The 19546-nt window shown below is 57.2% G+C and overlaps 1 protein-coding gene across 3 annotated transcripts in view; it reads right to left on the reverse strand.

Moving 5' to 3' along the window:
- COL2A1 (collagen type II alpha 1 chain) overlaps positions 1-18675 on the reverse strand; it is a 43486-nt gene extending 24811 nt beyond the window's left edge. Inside the window, exons 1-18 of one of the 3 annotated variants that reach the window (XM_090055335.1) lie at positions 18526-18675; positions 18295-18413; positions 15172-15378; positions 13642-13658; positions 13013-13045; positions 12851-12883; positions 12683-12736; positions 12053-12154; positions 10686-10763; positions 9967-10011; positions 9804-9857; positions 7586-7639; positions 7321-7374; positions 6264-6317; positions 6128-6181; positions 4843-4887; positions 3705-3758; positions 14-58 (exon numbers count right to left, since the gene is read on the reverse strand). In XM_090055335.1, coding sequence (XP_089911461.1) covers positions 14-58; positions 3705-3758; positions 4843-4887; positions 6128-6181; positions 6264-6317; positions 7321-7374; positions 7586-7639; positions 9804-9857; positions 9967-10011; positions 10686-10763; positions 12053-12154; positions 12683-12736; positions 12851-12883; positions 13013-13045; positions 13642-13658; positions 15172-15378; positions 18295-18388 — 1077 coding nt within the window. In that variant the 5' untranslated portion in view covers positions 18389-18413; positions 18526-18675. Of the gene's footprint in view, positions 1-13; positions 59-3704; positions 3759-4842; positions 4888-6127; positions 6182-6263; positions 6318-7320; positions 7375-7585; positions 7640-9803; positions 9858-9966; positions 10012-10685; positions 10764-12052; positions 12155-12682; positions 12737-12850; positions 12884-13012; positions 13046-13641; positions 13659-15171; positions 15379-18294 lie in introns of all 3 variants that reach the window. The other 2 variants (XM_090055337.1, XM_090055336.1) reach the window with 2 other exon arrangements.
- Between the last annotated feature and the right edge of the window lie 871 nt (positions 18676-19546).

The following is a 19546-nucleotide window of genomic DNA, read 5'->3' on the forward strand; positions in this document are numbered from 1 at the left end:
AAAGTCTACTCACAGGGGGGCCGGCGGGGCCGGGGAGGCCGTCGTTGCCACGAGCACCCTGCAAAAGGAGACAGCGGACATCAGCGAACAACCACCCGTCCAGGAGTGATCCAGGCTAACAGGCACCATCGCCTAGTGGGTGGAGCACCAGCCTGGGACACCTGGGTCCTCTTCCCAGCTCCGCTGCTGATCTCCGGGGTGGCTTGGGGCAGGTCAGTCCACATCCCGCCTTTCTCCTAGGGGCAGCGTGCATTTGTGCAGCACCCAGCGCGGTGAGGGCCTGGATTGGAGCCAGGCTGTCCCAGTGCTAGCACAAGGCAAGGCAGAGGGGGAAAAAGCAGAGGAAGGGAACCGGTGCAACGCCCTGCCGGCTGCCGGATTCAGGGCAGTACAGTGCTCCTGGCGCGCACGGCTGCAGCCGCTCGGGGGTGCTGCACTGACTCAGGCTGGCAAAGCAATGGACCAGCCCAGCCAATGGGACCGAGAACCCACCACGGCGTAAAGCAGGAGTAAGATTTGCCTGGGGGGCACCCGGACCCTGCCTTACACCTCCGAGGAATCTCTCCTGCTCTACGCCACCACGTAGGAGATGAGAATTTGGCCCTGAGGGAGATCTCTAATAGGGCCGTGAATAGGCAAGGGGCTGGTAAGAGAGCAGATTTCCCTGGGGGACAGGACCCGGATGCCTGGAAGATCCCAGACTTGGATCTCCATCAGCATAACAGGATCGGGCCCTGCAGCGGAGCTGCCCCAGCCCTGCCGGGTTCATCTCATACAACAATCCTGCCCATGAGGAATTCATGACCCCGGGGAAGCCAAAAGAAGGGGCACGGGGGATGAAAGCCTGCCCTGCCGAGAAGTACATTATTAGACTTGGATCCGTGCTATTAGGCCCCAGAGCCAAGTCACAGGGAAACAACAGGAGCCCTGGCCAGACAAAGCCCTCTATTGTCAGCCGCATCCCGTTTTGGCCGAGCTGGGGCTGGGTTACAGAGCCAGGCGGCCGTCTCCTGTCGGGCTCTCTGCTGCAGCGACCAGAGGAGCAGAGCCCTGAACTGGCCCCTCTCAGCAATGAAAAACAGTCCTCCAAACAGAGGGAAGCACCTTAAATATTGTGAGGGTTTTTTCCCTCTACGTTCTGGGCTCACATCATCTCTGCAGGGCGTATTCGGACTCCTCCCCGCAGCCCCCAGGCCTCCAATGGTGCCGCTATTTTAAGCACCAGGTCAGATTCGCACCTGTTCTTGTGACTCCAGGACCTGGAGATTCACCGGTGTAAGACCCAGGAGGACATCTCAAGGGCTGGAAGTACGGAGCATGTTCAGCTAAGACCTGCCCTGCTCCTGCTTTGTCCCGGATGCCAAAAATCTCAGTCCAGCGCGAGGGCGATAAAACAGCAGGGGGGGGCTTTGGCAGGCGTGCCAGCAGTTCAGCCCCATGCCCTCTCCAAATGCCACTCGGAGCCTGCCTGAGCTGCTGCTCTGCTTTGTCCTCCCTGCTCTGTGCCCCCCAGCTGATCTGCTGCTCTGTCCTCTGCTCTCTGCCTTGGGCTCCCTGTCCAATCCGCTGCTCTGGCACTTGTTTGGCTCAGCAACACCCAGAGCATCTGCACTTAAGCATTGCACAGATGGTAAAAGCTTTCCAATGCAACACCTGGAACAGCTGTACCTACAGCTTCACCAGGCAATGCCGAACGCCTTTTACCTCGTTTTCCAATGCAACCCTGGGAAGGGCCGTACCTACAGCTTCACCAAGCAACACCAAACACCTTGTGCCTACAGCTTTCCAACTCCTGTAACTACAGCTCCACCAAGCAATGCCGAATGCCTTATACCTACAGCTTTCCAATGCAACACTTGGAACAACTGTACCTACGGCTTCACCATGCAGTGCCTAACGCCTTTTACCTACAGCTTTCCAATGCGACCCTGGGAAGGGCCGCACCTACAGCTTCACCAAGCAATGCCGAGCACCTTGTGCCTACAGCTTTCCAGTGCAACACCCCCAACACCTGTACCTACAACTTCACCAAGCAATACCGAACGCCTTGTACCTACAGCTTTCCAATGCAGGACCGGGAACGGCTGCGCCTGTCACAAAGCATGAAATCTCCTTCAATGTGACAGTGCCTGCAAACTGTTTCACTTGCAATAGGGCTGTAAGGGGAGGGGGAAAGTTCCCTCACTGCTGTCAGCCAAGCAGGGAGTGCCCCACATGGTACAATACACCCGAGCCCCCCAGGGCAGCCCCTGCCTAGTGCCAGGGCTGTGGGCACTGACCTCCCCTGGTGGGATGGCCAGAAGGGAGCCAGCGGGGGATATGCCCTTGGGAGGGCCCTGGAGAGCCCGGCAGCAGCAAAGCAGGATCCCCAACAGCTGTCTGTATGTGTGCTGGGAATTCAGATGGAGCCTGAGTGATTTAGGAGCTCCACCCCAATGGATTTCATAGGATCTGGCTGCTCAGTTTCCTGAGGGCCACAGGAGCAGGCCAGCACACGGGGCCCTGCGCGGGGCTTGCCCCGAATCCTGCCCCCTCAGCTGACCCCTGCAGCACGGCCCCCGTCCCATCCTGCCGGAGCCTGGTGCTGGTTTCAGCAGCTCCCAGCACTGTAGGGCATGTCTGTGTGCCATCCATGGGGCTGAATGCTGAACTGACCTGCACATCTGCTGCCCGACGCGTGTCCCTGCACCCACTCTAAGCCCCTGGGGGCCGTGGCTCCTAAATCACCTAGGCATTCAAAGCTTCATCCATGAGCATCTACATCCCACCAGCTTGGGTCCCAAACTCCCACAGAGAGACCTGAAAATGGAGCTCTGGGCTCCTAAGTCACTCAGGTGCTTCTGCCACTGTCACCCTACAGCACGTGGCATCCACAAGGCGCAAAGCTTGTGGCCAAGGTGCTCCTGGAACACAAAGCCACCCTGAAGAAGGCCAGCCCCTCAGCTCCTTTCCCCTTCGGGAGCTGGGAAGATTTCCTGGGGTCATCAGGGTGACAAATTGGAGGTAGGGCTTGTCTGAATAATTAACAGAGGATCCAGGACTTAACGAGGAACCTTCCAAAGGAAAGTAATGCAGCAGAGAATGGTTTTTCAGCAGCTCTTGCACCTCCAAATCACTTAGGTCTGAACAGCCAGCTCCCCAAAAAATCATTTTGCAAATGTTCAGGGGTTTGTGGGGAAGAAAGAACTCTCCCTGGCAATAATTGAGGGGCTTAAATCATTCTGGGGCTAAGGAGTCTAGGGCAAAACCCTGCATGGGCAGAGACGACACTTGTCTGGGATGGCTTAGACAGGGCTGATCCCTCCTGAATGAGGGGTTGGGTCCTGATGACCTCCTGAGGTCCCTGCCAGCCCAAATTCTCCACGATTCTCCGATTTTTCTCAAGGAGGGGTGAAGATAAAAGGACTACACTCATGCCCACAGTCAGACACATCCTTTTTCAGGGGAAGAGAGAACGAATGAAGCAAAGACTCCCCGCTTTAGCCAAACTGCCCCGATTTGGGTTTGCTAATTGAAGATGCGCACCCCAATTTTCAAAGGCTAATTTTAGGGGAAGAGGGACGTGTGGTAGGGCAGGAGATAAGGTCATTTCTCAGTCAGCCCCTGCCCGGGTAAAGGGTCCAGATGACGGCCTGCTTCTCTGCACAGGAAGCTCAGCCTTGCCAGGGACACGGATGTTGGCTGGAAGGGAGCATCATACTCACAGCAGCACCAGAGGGGCCGGGACGTCCTCTCTCGCCGGGCAGGCCGCGGGGACCCTGGGAAAGGATAAAGAAGAGAGTGAGGATCTGTTGGCCATCACAGAGGCTCTGGGGGAGATTGAGTCTTTCTAGTGACATAGGAAAGATTGGAAATGGGGGCGGGGGTCCTGCTTCGCCGTCGACCTGTTCCAGCCATTTGGATCCAGTGTGTGTTACAGCAGCCTTGCACCTGCTCTAGGTTATGGTTTGCTTTGCTAGGAAGCAAAGAGCAGTCGTAAGCCAGTGCTGCCCCCAGCACCTTTGCACCAGGGGGTCTTGTCCTCAACAGGACACCTCTGGTGGTATAGAAGGACCTTTGTCCACAGATCGGTCAGCCCCCATGCTGGGTGATGCCCCCAGCACCTGCCCAGAGATGGAGATGGGAGGGCAGTGCAGCGAGCTGTCTGTTCCTCTCCCCTGGGGAGTGCGGGCACTGCCCAGACAGCAGGAGCCAGCATCATGCCAGACCCCTGAGATGCAACCAGCGCCAGGCCAGGGCTCCAGCCAAATGGCTCCGGCCCCTTTGCCCTTCCCAGCCCTATCGCAGCTAACTGCCAACACCGGCAAATCGACACGTGACAGGGACCACAAGAGCCAGAATCAGGGCCCACGGCTTCTACCCCAGGCTCAGACCTCTGGCTCAGCTCCAGACAGGTCGCTGCCCACCTCTGTGCCTCAGCTTCCCCTTCAGTCTAATGAGGCAGCTCATGATTTAGCACTGGGGCTGTCTCACGGGGTGTTTGCACAGCACTGAGCACGGCAGGTTGATGATTTCTGCCCAGCTGTTGTTGGAAGGTGGGTTGGAAGAAGGGATCAGGAGTCAGCGCTGTGTTGCCTTCCAAGGCCATGTTGCTCAGTGGGGCTGGGGTGCAGAGGGGAGGGGTGACCCTAGGCCAGGGGCTCCCCTCTGCCTGTGTCTCATCTGTTCAGACCGAGAACTCATTGGGCAGGGACGATCGTTTGCTCTGTGTTTGTACAGCACCTGGCGCATGGGGCCCCGATCTCAGCAGAGGTGTGTACCACACCCAGAGCCAGGATCTCTCAGCAGAGGCGTGTACAGCCCCTGGCACTGCCTCCAGGTTTCAATGTGACACCTACTCACCATGGGACCAGGGGAGCCGTTCTCACCAGCTGATCCTGTTTCGCCCTGGAAGGGAAGGAGCAGAGAGTGAGTCTCCAGCCTGCCTCAAGCCTGGGCCTACAGTGAAGCACGGACTGGGCCCAGCGCCACCCTGAACCCACTGGTGAAGCCACACAGGTAAAGAATCCACCTCTGGGGGCACCCTGAGGCTGGGGGAAGATGCAGGGCTAGAGATGGGGGCATGGGAGTAAGGGGTCCTACTAGGACTAGGGGAGGAGATGGAAAGAGGCTGGTGGGCAAGATCCAGTGAGGAGAGGGGCAGAGGATGTAGGACACCAGTAGGAGCGTGGCCCATCCTCTCTGCACTGAGCTCCAGCACCAGAGGCCCGGACCAGCCCTGCACGGTGCCCTGCCACTAACCTGGGACCCTGCTGGGGACACCGAGAGCCACAGCTGCCCACCCACCCCCATGGTCAGGCTCCCTCCATCTTGGCATACATCCCCCTGCTTTGCCTGTCATCCACACCAAGGCATAACCCTCTTGCCATCCACCAGTCCCAGTGCATGGACCTCTGTCCATCCACCCATCCATCCACCCCAGTGCATATCACTCTGTCTGTCTGTCTATTTATCCAACCACCCCCATGCCTAGGCCTCTGTCTACCATCCAACCATCAACCCTTTCATCAATCCCTTCTCCATCTCTCCCCCGCTGCCTCCCTCTCTCCATCAACCCTAAAACATACTCCCTTCCATCCATCCATCCATCCATCTCAGTGCCTACCTTCTACCCATCCATCCCAACGCTTTCCCTTCCATCCATCCATCCGTCAGTCCAGACCCATCTTTAGTCACCAGTTGATCCAGCCCCCAATCCCTGTCTATCCAGACCTCTGTCTTCTCCCACCAGTCATTTCAGCCCAATCTGCCTCTCTCTCCTCTGCCTTCGCCCTGATCTCCAGCTGGAGCAGAGCTAACGTCTGAGCGGTGAGGCTCCCACATGATGAGAGCTCAACGCCAACTCCCGCTAGAAGGGAGCTGGTAGGTGGAGGGGGCACAGTGCCTGCCTTGCTGGCCTGGGAGGCCCCTTCTTGCCCCACGTCCCCGGGCTGACTGCCCCGCCACCTGCTTCTGCCACTGACTTCCCGCCAGCCTTGGTCATGTTCCTTCACCCCACGGACCTCCTGCTATTCAAGCTGCAGCCTCTAGTGGGCAGTGTCTATCAGTCCAGTTCCCCTCACCACCCTAACGATGAGCAGTAACAACCTCCCCCTGCTAATCAGTGTCATTTGGAGCATTAGCTCACCTTGGCGCCGGGGGCCCCTGCTTCTCCCTTGGCTCCATCCAAGCCAGGGTAGCCCTAGAAGAGAAGGAGGCAATATTTACACTCCTGATGGCTGTGAGATGAGAGACAGATGGAGGTGGCTGGGGCGACCACTTACCCTGTGCCCTTTGACTCCAGGCAGGCCAGGGGTCCCGGGGAAGCCTCGAGCGCCCTGAAAGCAGAGAAGGGAAGGTCATCATGGGGGAAAGGCAGGGAAGAGGGGCCCAAGGGACCTGTTTCTCATGGGGGATCAGCAGGGAGTTTGCTACAGTCTCCTGGAACCACCTGCAGCTACCACTTATGGCTGCTTGTTAGGGTAACACGTGGAGCCCAGCGGAGACACACAGGGCCAGAGCTGGGTGTCACATACGGCCAGAGCGGGGTAACACGTAAGGCTGTACAGGGGGACATATAGATTCAGATTAGACTAGCACATGGGATGAACTACCTGGGGCTGGTCCTACTTTGAGCAAGGGGTTGGACTCAATGTGACCTCATGAGGTCCCTTCCAGCCCTCCTTGTCTATGATTCTCTGGGGTCGCATAGGATAAGATGGGGCTATACCATGTAACATGGAAACCTCTGCGTGGTAACATAGGGACAAAAAGGTGGCTATAGAGAAGCAGATTAAAGTAACAGGCAGGGTCATTTAAGGTAACAGATGGGGCCATGTAGTGTAATATATAGAGTCATATAAGGTAACTTGTAGAATAAGGTTAGAGCTACATACAGGGGCAGAGCAGGGCACTATGTAGACACTTCTGGGGTAATACAGAGAGCCATACAGGGGAATATATAGACCCAGGTTAGACCCAGGTCTGGGGTGACCTATGGGCTATCTAAGGCTATAAAGGTCTGGGGAATGGGTAGAATAAGCTGGCTAGCCTGCAGGCCATGTGGTGTAACAGAGCCAGAGGAGAGTGACCCACAGGGCTCAGTAACGGAGCTGGATCTTCATGGGGCCAGGCTCAGCCTGATCCAGAGCCCTGGACCCGAAACGTCCTGTTCCTATAACAGCCGGTGTCCCCCCGAGGTAAATGGGTGCTGGCTTGAAGCTGGGGCTAGCCCTACCTTGGATCCATGCAGCCCCAAAGCCCCATCTCCACCCGCTTCCCCGAGTCCCCCCATCCTGCACAGCCATGTCTCCAGGCCTGGCTGCCTCCTGCTGCCCGTACCTGGGGGCCGGGGGATCCACGCTCACCAGATTTGCCAGGCTTGCCTGATTCACCCTGTGGGAGAGAGAGACAGAGAACAAACCCCCTTAGCCTCCATCAGGGCAATCACAGGGTAACGAAGCTCGACTCCAGGGAGCCGGAGCCGGTAGAGGAGATGGTGCAGGGCGGGCACCGCATCCCCAGGCTGGAGCCCGGGACCTGAGCACAATGCTGCCGCCAGCGGCCGGCTTTGATGCCCCGTGTGACTGGGTCCAAGGCAACTTACGTCATCACCGGGTTTCCCAGGGGGTCCGGGTGGTCCTCGGGGACCCATTGGGCCCTGGAAAGACAGACAGAGAGACGCAGGGTGAGAGCGGCGCAAGCACCTCTAGCCGGACGCCTGGGTTCTGAGCAGGGGAGAGACTAGTTGGAGATGGGGCAAACTCTTCTCAACAGGGGAGGGTCTCAGCTAGGGATGGGTAAATGGGGAGGGGGACTGCCAAGAGGCAGAGGACTCTCCCTGGGGGTGGGATGGACTCAATCATCCTGGTGTCTGCTTCCAGTGACTCCACTCCCAGCCCTGAGACCCGGACAGGCTAAGTACAGCCTGGGGAGGAAAGAGAAGCCTTCCTGAGCAGCCTGCGTCCCAGCCCACGGGATGTGATGTCATTGCGCTCACATCACTGGGCTGCCTGGTGACATCACCCTAGAAGTGTCAAGCCCCAAATGCTCTAGCCAGGAGCCTTGTTGGTTCCCCCTGGCTCAGCACAGCTGATGGGGAAGGGAGACCTCCAGTTAGAAGGGTGGCTGCCAGGAGGAGCTCAGGGGCCAGTGGAAGGTGCTCATCTCTCCCATGAGTGCCACACGACTGGCAAGGCACTAGCGGGTGCTGTGCTGCCAACGGAGCCAGGATAGGCGCTGACATCAAGGCTTCCCTGTGAGCACTCTGCAGAGCCCCAGAAGGCACAGCAGGCCAGGCCCTTGGCGCCCAGGTGTGGTCAAGCACTTGGAGACAGGTGCAAAATACAGCTGGGTGGCTGGGATTGCCCGGTCCCCGGTCCACAATGACCTCCATCCCTGGGTATTTGGCATAGCCCCTTTACAAAAATCAGTGGTGCCAGGCCATGGCATGCAAGGATTGGGGCGTCCCTGAGACCCACCCTGCTCAGATCTGAATCCCTTCCCTTTGCTCACCGTGCCCCAAACCTGATGCAGCCTCCTTGGGCTGTACTGGAAACGTCCTGGTATGGGACGTCCCAGCAGCCAGAGCCAGCCCGATCCAAGCTCTGCTTCTTACTCCCTGGCCAGGCCTCCCATTGTAAGTAGCCAGGACCTCCCTAACCTGCCTGCCTCTGGGTTCATCTAGCCCTGACTTGCTCTGCTTTGGCACTGCCACCCTGTGTCACCTTGATCAAGTCACTTTGCCTCAGTTCCCTGTGTTCAGGGAGGTGCTGAGGGTGCTCCCTCCCCGCTCACTGGACTTACGGACTGGGAAGCTGCTGTAATGGGGTTCATAGCACAGCCCCCTGCCTCCTGCATGTAGCAGGACAATTTGAGACCCTGAGGAAGGAGACCTGAGCTGGGGCAGCAGCAGGAGGAAATGAAGCACAAGGCAGGGTAGCCATGTCCTTCTGGCAAGACCCTCTCCCAAGGAACGTGATGGCCCTGGCCCCTGACCAGGCTGGGAATGACCCACAAACATCTGAGGGTGAGAATGGGTTGGGCCCCCTTTGCCATGGTGCATTGGCTCATTTCTGGCTCCTGCCCCACTTTGGAGCCCCCTCCCCCTCCCCATCACCTGCATGCACCCCCAGGATAAGCATCACCCGCCAGTCCCCTTCCCGGCCTCTCGGCTCTGGTCAGGCAGGACCAGACCAAATGCCGGGAAGCTGTGCCCTGTGCTGAACTACCCTTGGCTACATGCACAGATGCAGGCTGGCCGGGGAGGTAGGCAGGCTCCCAGGAACTGGGGGGTCTAGTCCCCACCCGGCACACGCTGGCCATGGGCATCTCCATCACACACAGGGGCGGGCTCTCGCGGACACCGGGACCCTTCACACCAGGGCTGGGTCCTCACAACTGCCAGGGCCTTGGGGACCATCTGAATGTATCCCAGAGACTAAATTCTCTTTCTACAGGCCACACTCAGCATTAACCTCCAGAGCTGAAGTCTGAGATCCTCCCAATCTGCCTATGGGGTTTAGAAGCCCAATGCCTGTTGGCTAGAATGGGAGCCAGGTGTCCGAATCACTTAGGCAGCTTGAAGCCTTTGTTCCCTTCCTTGGCGTCTCCTCAGCTTTAACTAGTCAGGGTGGAGCCGCCAGGGGGGAGGTTTCTGCCGGGACGTTTGCGGGGCGGGGGGCTCTGGGAGAAGGGAATTCCTGGAATTTCTCGGGAGTCAGGGCCACGGAGGCTGCTGGAGACTTGCAAGTGCAACCCGGGGGCACGGGCGTGTCGGAGCCTCTCCCGCTCAGTCTAGCATCAAAGCCCGTCTGGTTACTTACAGCAGCGCCGGATTCTCCAGGTTCCCCGGGGTTGCCTTGAAAGCCTTGCGGGCCCTGAAACATATGGCAGAGAAGTCATGCCAGATGCATCAAACAGCAAAGCCAGAGCCACCGGCTCTCGCCTTCCCAGCCCCCCGGGGAGAAGAAATGGGCTGGTACTTACAGGTGATCCGGGAGGTCCGGGTGGTCCCCGCGGGCCCATGGGTCCCTGGCGGAGGAAACACAAATCACAGTCATGACAGGAAGGGCCAAGCCTTGAGCAAACAGGTGTGAAAGCTCCCAGGTAAGAGCCCCCACAGAAATGCAGCCTTTCTCCTTGTAGCAACTGCCTTGTCTTCTCCTTGCCCCTGTGCCTCCCGCTCTCTGGATGTGCATCACCACAGGCTATTTTTATTTAGAGAAACTACTCCACTTAAAGGACAAGGAAGGAGCATGCGTTGCCCTGGCCAGGAGCCATGTTTACTAAGCTCTGCCTTTCATTTAGCGCTTGCCAAGAAAGGCTGGAGAGCAGAAATTTCCTGCTGGAAATCTTGTGGGATCTTGAAAAACAGTAGCTGCTGTCAGGCTTTCTTCAGCCCCTGCTCCAACAGTAACAGGGATCAAGCCTTAAACAAAATGCTCTGTTATTCTCTCTCAGCCTCCTGGGCTGGCCTTACTGAAACTGTTTGTTGTACGGCTTGGGATGCTCTCGCAAGCAGAGCAGGGACCAAAGCAATTAAGTCATCTTGGATGTAATGACTTTAGAGGCATTCGGATATCAGCAGAGCTGTGCGGAGTGACACTGACTCAGGATGGGGCCTGCAGGGTATAGCTGCGCTGGATGGCAGCTCCCAAACTCCTAAAAATCAGAGTTCCCCCAGAGGTCCCAGTGTCACGCCTTACCATCGGGCCCTGCATCACCCCCATCTGAGCACCGCCAGCCTTCTCGTCAAAACCTCCGGCCATCTGAGCAGCAAAGTTCTGCGAGGGAGACAAAAGCAGGGGCACAGCTGAGTGCAATTCTCTTTCAGGATCAGTCATGCACTTCAGGCAGCGACCTCGATGAAATCAAATGCACTGATATTCTAAAGCATTGCCATCATTAAGGGGAAAAGGACCCCCCCAACCACCACTGCGCAGAGGCCAATGTAAGCAGGGCCCAAAAGATTCCTAGCCCCTGGTAGGTAATGGTTTCCATGTTTCAGAAAGAAAAAAAACCTCAGTCTTTATTAGATCTGATGTTTGGAAAATCTTGAGGCCCAGGATCTGTTTGCTCTAAATATGCAAAAATATTCTGAGCTTTCATTTAAAATGTTCTTGAGATAAGAATGAGAGCCAGGCTCTCGCACCAGGGGTGTTGGGGAGGGAGCTTATTAGGAGAGCAAAAGCTAAGACTAAGACTGCCAAGGGACTTCTAGAGTCACTTGCTCTGATTATTTTTTGCTTAAACACCTTCTCTCAGAGGCAGCAAGGATGCTTTGCAAGACATGGCGACAGATCTTTTTTTTTTTAAAGCTGCCCAACAATGTCTCCCAAAAGCAAAGGACGAGTCATTCATTGGAAGAGACACAAAGCCTCAGTCAGGGTGAACAGCAGCATGTGCAGCATGTGAGGACACGGAGAAATGTGCCTCTGAAGGGAACACAGCAGAGTTAAATATTTAAAGCTGTCCTAAGACCAACCAACTGCATCCCTGGGTTTCCTTTTACCCATCACCATGCGGTAAGTGCTGCCCAACCCCTGCAAAGCTGGACTAGAGCCTGGGAACAGCAGAGTGAAACTGTGGAGGAACAGACGTGAAACACTGGGACCTTCCCGGGCCATGGGTTTGCACTGGGACCTTCCCGGGCCATGGGTTTGCTGCAGCGGTGGGTTTGGGCAAAGGCAGGAACAAGGTGAAACTGACCAGCACCCCAGGGAAACTGACAAGGGCAGGAGTGAAACTGACTAGGGAGAGCAGTCAAGGCAAGAGCCAGCCAGTGCATCCTATGCCCTTGTGACTGGATGGCTGCACAATGCCTGGCTCAGCGGAGCCCCCTCATCCCATCAAGAGCCACAGCAGTCACGGTAAGGGGAGACTGTCAGCTGGAGGGTCCAAAACTTATCCTTGCACTTTGCATCACGGAGGACCCTCAGGACTCCTGACCCTGACGCTGTGCTAAAGGCAGGTGGTTCCTGCTGAATGATCCCGCCCTGGGGTAAGCTCAGAGGTCCTGGGCACACGTGTGCTGGGTGTGAAGCTCAAAGGAGACCCGCTTGAGGATACTCACTCCACCAAGGCCAGGGGGTCCTGGGGGACCTGGAGGTCCAGGGGGTCCAGGGTTTCCAGGTGTACCAGGTTCACCATCTCTACCCCGGGGGCCAGGAGCACCCTGGAGAAGGCAAGGGAGAAAGGCAGATACTTAACAGGAGCCAAAAAGACTGCTCCAAACATCACAGACACCAGAAGGCAAAAGGCTCAGAGCCTGCATTATTGACGTTAATTAATTAAGTGCTGATTCGTTATTTATAACCCATCGGTGATTCTGTACAATTGGTTCTTGCTCGTATAGGGCAGTGCTCATTCATCAGCTTGCCCAGTATTTAGTTACTTATTTATTTATGTGAATTAAACCAGGGCGTAGCAGTGTCTGGGAGCAAAGTTATTCATATGGCAGCACTATGTGATCTGATCACCGTGCTTAATTGACGGTGGTCTCCTAGGGGCCACAACAGTAACAACAACAACAACAACAATAATAGTAATAAATCATAAGAATAAGGAGCTCTCAGCCCCCTGGAGATTACAATCCAGCTGAAAGAACACAAGTTCAGTATTAAATCAGGGGACTGCCAAAGCAAGCAAATGCTTTCACCCCTGCTTCTCTTTCCCTTGGATATACTTTAACTCTGAAATGTACCTTTTCTCCCTTCTCGCCGCGATCTCCTCGTTGTCCTTGTTCGCCTGAAGGTCCCTGAAACAGGTGAGGAGAGAGCAGAGCTCAGTTACAGATTCACATCGGGGTTTGTTTGGTTTTTTCCCCTCCTGCAAATATTCAAACAATGTGACAGAGAGAGTCTGTTCCCACCTGTGGTCCAGGGGGCCCCCGTGGTCCTACCACCTGGATTGGAGAGAGACATAGGAAAGTCAGTGAGAAGTCCATGCCCTGCCTGCTGGCTGGGGGTGGCGATAGGGTGTGGGTGGAGGAAAGAGGGAAGGAGGCATGCAGAGGACTTGGATCCAGACTTACATCTTTAATATCCCCGGGTTCACCTTTTTGTCCCTGCAAGGCAAAGCAGACAGCATGAGCGCTCACGGAGGGTACCAGCAAGTTATGTGCTCCCAGTCCACCCCAACCCACTGCCCCCCTTGTCTCCAAAACACCCTGGATAGCAGAGCTCTGTGTCTGTACCCTGCAAAGGATCTCAGCATCCACTTTGCTTTCAGCTGCCCCATAGCTGTTTCCCCCTTCACCTCTGGGAACATGCTATCCCAGTATAAAGCTCTTTGTGCTGGCACAGTTATGTCCAAACTGGGAGGGGATCCTACTATCTTAAGTACCCCTTTACAGATGCTTGTGTATGAGCCCTGGGGTCTGAGTCTGTGGTCACTTAAAATCACAGAGTCGCCGGACTGGCCAGACCCTTGAGAGGTCCGACCCCCTGCTCCAGCCCTACGTGACCCAGCTCAGACAAGACCTTGTCCAATGTCTCTAACGGAGAATCTCCTGCTCTCCGAGAGGGTACTTCGGGATAGCATCAGGGCTGGTACCTCCATCAGCCCCGTGACAGAGGCCCCAGCATGCTGCCCATGGGAATGAAATCAAAATGTGGCAGCGGGGAGGGTGGGCAGGGGATAAATACATGGTTGCAAGCTCACCTTGGGGCCAGGTTGCCCTGTTAGGGATGAAAGAGAGAGAGAAAATGTCAGAATCATGAGAGATCGCAGGTCTGGGGGCACGTACAAATGCCCCTCTCTGCACACACACAGGTACATGACAAGGCCAGGGAAAAGACACCAGGGAGGGGGAAGTGGGGTCCATTGGGGGAAGAGGAGAGGGGTTGCTTTTCTCCTTTATACCCAACTGCCTGCAGAATACCATTGCCTCCCCGGAGGAGGCACTGCGGTGCTCAGGGAACTGGCTGGGATTCACACACAGAGGGAAGGAGTCTTACAAAGAGATGAAACGAGACAAGGGTTCAGGACAGCGGGCGTCCCAGTGCGCGGCTGCGATAGCTCCAAAGCTATGGAGGGGCTGGCGTGTCTCCTTCCACCCCTACCCCCTTCCCCTCCAAGGATGGGCCCAAGCTGATTAGGAAGCAGAATGACACAATCAGGGGGAGGAAAATGCTCGTTAAGCACCTAGAAGCCACCAGGCAAGGTGAGGCCCGGCCCTAAGGCAGGCGTTAGAAAGCAAGTGTCGGCGTAACTGCATCGTCACCGTCCTCCTCCTCATCGGCGTACCGCACTTCAGCGCGCACGTTCACTCAGCTCTCAACCCTTCACTGGCCCGGAGGGCTCTCGGCCATACCTCGTGAAAGGCAAGGCAGGGAGGAGCTGGGACAAAGCGGGGTAGCCTGTGTCCAGTGAAGGGTTAAAAAAGGCAACTTCTGCTCTCTGGGGTCAGAGCAGTGGGGCTGGGGCCTGGGACTCTGGCTGGAGCTGCCTCTGGAGCAGGGCGGGATGGCTGGTACCTGCCCAAAAAACAGCCTCAGGTGCCCTTTCCAGAGACAGGTGTCTCCTGAGCGTCTGCAAACCAGACTGCTCCTCCAGCCTCAGAGCCCCAAGGTCTCTTAAATATCAAGGGAACTCTTTATAAGCCAAGGCCCCTTGGGTTGCAACAACCCAGCAGGGATTTCTGCACCTATCTGGATTCCCAAAGCAGGTTCTGACACCGCAGGGGGATTTCCAAAGCCCTTTTCGAGGTGCTCCCCCTCTGCCCCTTGCCCTGCTGTTCCTGCTCCTCTCCCGGTAGTTAAAGGCGGAGATGAGCAATGAGAAAACTCCCTGCACCGGGCACTGAGCGCTGCCTGGCTCCCTTAGAAATTTGTGGGCAGTGGATTTAAAAGCAGCCTTTTGCCGGAGCTCTTCTTGGACACGAAGGCAGGGCAGGGCCAGCTTTGATGCTGTCTTGGAGCCTTCATAATTATGGGGATATCTTTAGCTCTGGGGCTGTTGAGACTAGCCTGAGTTTCCTGTTGATTATGGTCAATATTTTCCGCCCCCGGTGTCACGCTGTTATTTCAGCCCTCCGAGAGGCTAACGCCAGACCCCAGGAAGAAGTGGCCTTTCTTAGCTAAGCCCCATGCATGTCCCCAGTCTCTGGGCGTCCATCCATGGGGCTTCTCCATCTGTTTTGCTTTGATCTCCAGTAATTTATTTATGGAAGGGAAATAAATAAATTACGACCGCTGGCGGCAGGCTGGTCAGTGGGGCAGACAGGACAGCATTCTCCGAAGGGGATCTCGGGGCTGGGACAGTCTCTCATCTCTTCGCAGATTATGTCGTCACACAAGATCGTGCCCGTGTCACACACACAGATCCGGCACGGCTCGGGCTTCCACACATCCTTATCGCTATACCTCTGCCCATCCTGCACACAGCTCCCTGCCTCCTCTGTGCCGAGGGGGAAGGAGAAGGGAGAGGGGGGTGGGAGGGTAGGCAGAAGGGAGAGAAAGAAACAGGGGCATGATATCAGCATTGGTTACAGCAATCCGGCACGAAGGGCAGCAGAGCAAACAGCGCTCGGGCAGGGACCTGGGCCCTGTCGGGATCTTCTAGGTTTTCTTGGCCCAATTGCTGGCCCCTCCTAAGGCCTTCCCGTCTCCTCCTCACGCCGTCTTGAAAGCCCAACGTTGCTCAGGGGGAAAGCAACGGGATTTCCATCCCCCAGGCCCCAAATCTCCAGTCGCACCCCCTCCCTTCAATCAGGGTGGCCACAAAGAGGCAAGGGGGAGGGTACTGCAAAACACCTTTGCCCCAACCAGTGCCCAGATCAGCTCATGTGCCCCCCTCCCATCCCACGGGCATCTCCGAAACACTCAGAGCCACAGCAAGATCCCGCCGGCTCTATGCTGCTGCAACCTCCACCGTTCCAGGCAAGAGACTCCTGACTTGCACTGATGGCGGGGGAGAAAGGGGGCAAAGGACCTGTCCCCCGTCCCCTCCCAGACATAGCAGAAGGGGCAGTGAAACCTCATCAATGCTGCTCATCTCCCCACCAAATTGTAAAAGGGTGGAGGGAGACATAACCGAGACGCTGCTCCAAATGCCCCCTCCCCAAAAGCTCCTGGAACGTGTGCGGCGGGCTGAAGCCCAGGGCCAATGCAAAGCGGCCCGCTCCGGCTGGGCCTTCATGGGCGAAGGCTGCTTTTCTCATCAAAACCTCCGAAAGGAGGAAGGCAGGGAGTCGAGGTCCAATCCACACCTGGACCACGGGCCCGGGGGCTGGGGCAGGTGGGCTGGGAATGCCGCACTGTTGCCGGGCGAGGGAAGGGTAAGGTGACCCCCATCCGAGCAGGCATGGGGAAGGGGCTCTTGAAGGGAAAGACCCATAAAAAAAAAATATATATATATATATATATAAGAGCCTCTTTGGTATGCGCCTGCCTTGGCCATCCAAGGGGAAGCCGTCATGGCAGCCGCCACTGAGATAACAGGGGGCCTTTGTGCAGGGGGCTGGGCGCCTCGGGGAGCCCAGGGGACCCTCCCAGCCATGAATGGGCCTTTTCTCGAGCGCACAGAGAGGTCGATTCACGCCGCGCCGTTAGGACCCCGTTTAAATAAATAAGGGCAGCGTTTCAACTCCATCTGGAAACCATCGCTGCCAATCTCCCCTCTGCAAACAAACCTGCACAATGAGCTCCCTGCGCAACCTGGTGAGAACGGCTGCGCGGGGGGCTCCAGGGCCCGAGAGCTACGGAAAGGCGCGTCTCTCCCCGCGAGAGGCTCGGCCCGGGTGCTGGCACACCTGGGACGCCTGCACTCGCGGAGGACGTTCGACACACTTGAATCAGAGCCTGGGACGCAAGGGAAGGCGGGAGGCAGCAGCTGGCTCACCCCCTCTTTGCTAAGTTTTGGGCCCACTGCAAGCAGCGGGGTCGGGCTATTCTGCAGAATGACTGACCTGACCTGCCTCAGTTTCCCCAGGACGAGGGGAAAGCAACAACCCAGGTTTTGCTGCACACAGCTGGAGCCAAGATACCCTAGCCTCAACCGCGGGACTTCCCTTGGCCTAACTCAGGAAAGGCAACCCCTTTACGCTTGCCCCTGATTGAAAAGGGCTCAAGCTGCCTTTTCTTTTCTTTTTTTTTTGAAGCCAGAGAGGAAAGAATTTGAGCTTCTGTTTGCTGGAAGCCGAGGCTGGGCGCGAGACAGCGAACGTGGCCCGGAGTCAGAAGCAAAGCAGCGCTCCTTCGAGCTCGTGCCCCGCAATCGATTTACAGGCTGGAGCAGGCGGAGAGGGAGCTGGAATTTGAGCAATAGGAAACCTGCCCAAAACAAGGGGAAAGGGGAAAAAAAAGCTGTTTCCACCTAATAAAGTTTCCAGTATCTATGCTGAATAATATCCCAGACTTCGCAGAAGTTTCTGGGGGGAGGAGGGAGGGCAGGCTGCACTCAATTGTATGAGGAGATGGCTTGATTTGATTTGATTTGTTTTAAAGAGCAAAAAGCGCTGGTCCTTTATGGGGACATTTCCCCCTCTGTCCCCTCCTCCTTATTCTCTCTCTTTTTTTTTTAAGTTAAACAATTTGCCTAGTGTTTCTGGAATGCTTTTTATCCTCCAGGTGGCCTCTTCCGCAGGGGTTTGGGGGGGAGAAATTTCCTTTCTGATCCGTCAGCACGCACAAATCTGGTAGCTATCAAGTTCCCCGAGGTTCGGCCCCTGCACCTTACGCGGGGACCCCGGCTGGGGAGTGGGAGGGAGGAGGGTCGGGGCTGGGGGCTGGGTGAGCTGCACAAAGATCTCTCTCTTTGTGAACGTCTCAGCTCCCGGCCTGTCTGTCTAGGAATGTCTGTCTTTGTCTGGCTCCCCTGTACACCCCCCATCCCACGCCGCGCATTAACTCTTTGGCTGCTGTCGGGAAGAGGACGAGGTTTTTGGGGGTCGTGGCTTCTGAGCTAACGGAGCAGGTCGGGGGGGTTAGTCCTGACACAAGACTCTGAGCAGAGGAAAGGCTGGAGACCCAGAAAGAGGGTCGCAAAGGCATTTCCCTTGCCAAGCTACCCAGCAGACTAAGCTAACCCAGAACTTTTCCTCCAATCAGCGGCCCGCCAGCTCCCGTCCTCCCGGGAGAAGGTGGCACCTAGAAGGGGGCAAAGCATCTGGGCTCACCATCAACCTGGGATGCCCAGGTGCCTGCCAGGAGGGGTGCAAGTCTCCTGGCTTTTCTGGCATACCCCCCAAGGAAACCCCAGTTATAATTCCACCCCCCTCCTTCCCAGATTAAGCAGCAGGGATTTCTGCCCCCCAAAACCCTCGCCCACATATCAGGGTGCGTTTCTAGAGATCCAAAGAAAGGTGCCACTTACGGATATCCTCCTCCTGGCATCTGACAACTGCTAATAAAAGGACGTGGGTGACCGTGAGAATGACAAGAGTCCTTGAATTCGTCAAGCTGAACATGTCTAAATGTTAGACATGCAGCGGTCTGCGGAGGAGAAGCAGAGAGCGTTGGTTTTCACCCCTGGCACTACCGAGCCGTCATGCAGCCGATCCCCCTTCGCTCTTTGGTCTGGGCGCAGCAGGAGAATCCAAAGTACCTCGGCCCCAGCAGAAGCCCCGCGCCGTCTGCTCTGGGCCAAGGCACCACGGTTGTCTGTCCGCTCTGCCTTGCCCGAGCCGGTGTATATGTCCAGCTCCCAGTCCTCCCCTGCCCCCAGCTGAGCTGTAACTCGAGCCCTCCAGCCTGTCCCCAGCAGTGTAGACCCCTCCTCCTCCTCCCTGCCTCCAGCCTGGGCACCGAGTCAGGGATAGGGGGGCCGGGGCCCGGCCCCTCCTGTCGGGGCCAGGCTGGCGGTGGCAGGGAAAGGGAGGCAGGGGAGCTGTGCCGCGGAGTCAGGGGGCTTCTCGGCCCAGCCACCGGGGGGTTTCCCCGGACCCAGCAGTGCAGTGGGGGGGGGGGGGGGGGGCAGCCCGATCCCGGTTGCGGGGTGCCCAGCAGAGGGGCCCTGCCTGCCTGGCCGGAGGGAGCCGGGTCCCAGCAATCTGGTGTCACTCTGGTGCAGAGGTAGTGACGGCGCTGGGACAGATCGGGGAGTCTTCCCTTTGGCTCGGGGGGCTCAGCCTGCTTGGACCCGCAGGATCCCCTCCCCTGCCAGACCCCGGACCCTCTGCAATCTCCCCCAGCCCCTTTCCAGACCGCTTGAGGTGTCTTCCCCCAGAGGTCAGGCGCTCCCCCAGCCCACTCCGCCCCCCCAGCCCTTCTGCCCCTCTTTCAGCCCCAAGACTCCCCCTGCCTCATACCCCAAACCCGAGCCCAGACCCTGGCTCTGCTACCCCTGGGGGCAGCTTGCAAAGTGGGGAAAACCCCCGCCCTGGGCACCAGCATCTAGGGCTTGGGGTCCCCCCCCACTGCAGGGACTGGATGTCCCAACCTGCTCCAAGGGGCTCAGGACACTGCCTCCCCACACCAGCCTGGGGGGCTCAGTGCTGGACCTCCCCCCCCCGTATGGGACAGCATCATAACCTCTCTGGTGTACTCCCCTGCTGCCTCCACCTCCAGCCCCAGGGGGGACCGCATGCTGGGGGTGGGGGCAATTTGTGGGCGCTAAAGGGGTTTGC

This window comes from Crocodylus siamensis, chromosome 6 (genome assembly GCF_052110815.1).
Source record: "Crocodylus siamensis isolate JL-2025a chromosome 6, ASM5211081v1, whole genome shotgun sequence".
In the NCBI taxonomy this organism is placed as follows: Eukaryota; Metazoa; Chordata; order Crocodylia; family Crocodylidae; genus Crocodylus; species Crocodylus siamensis.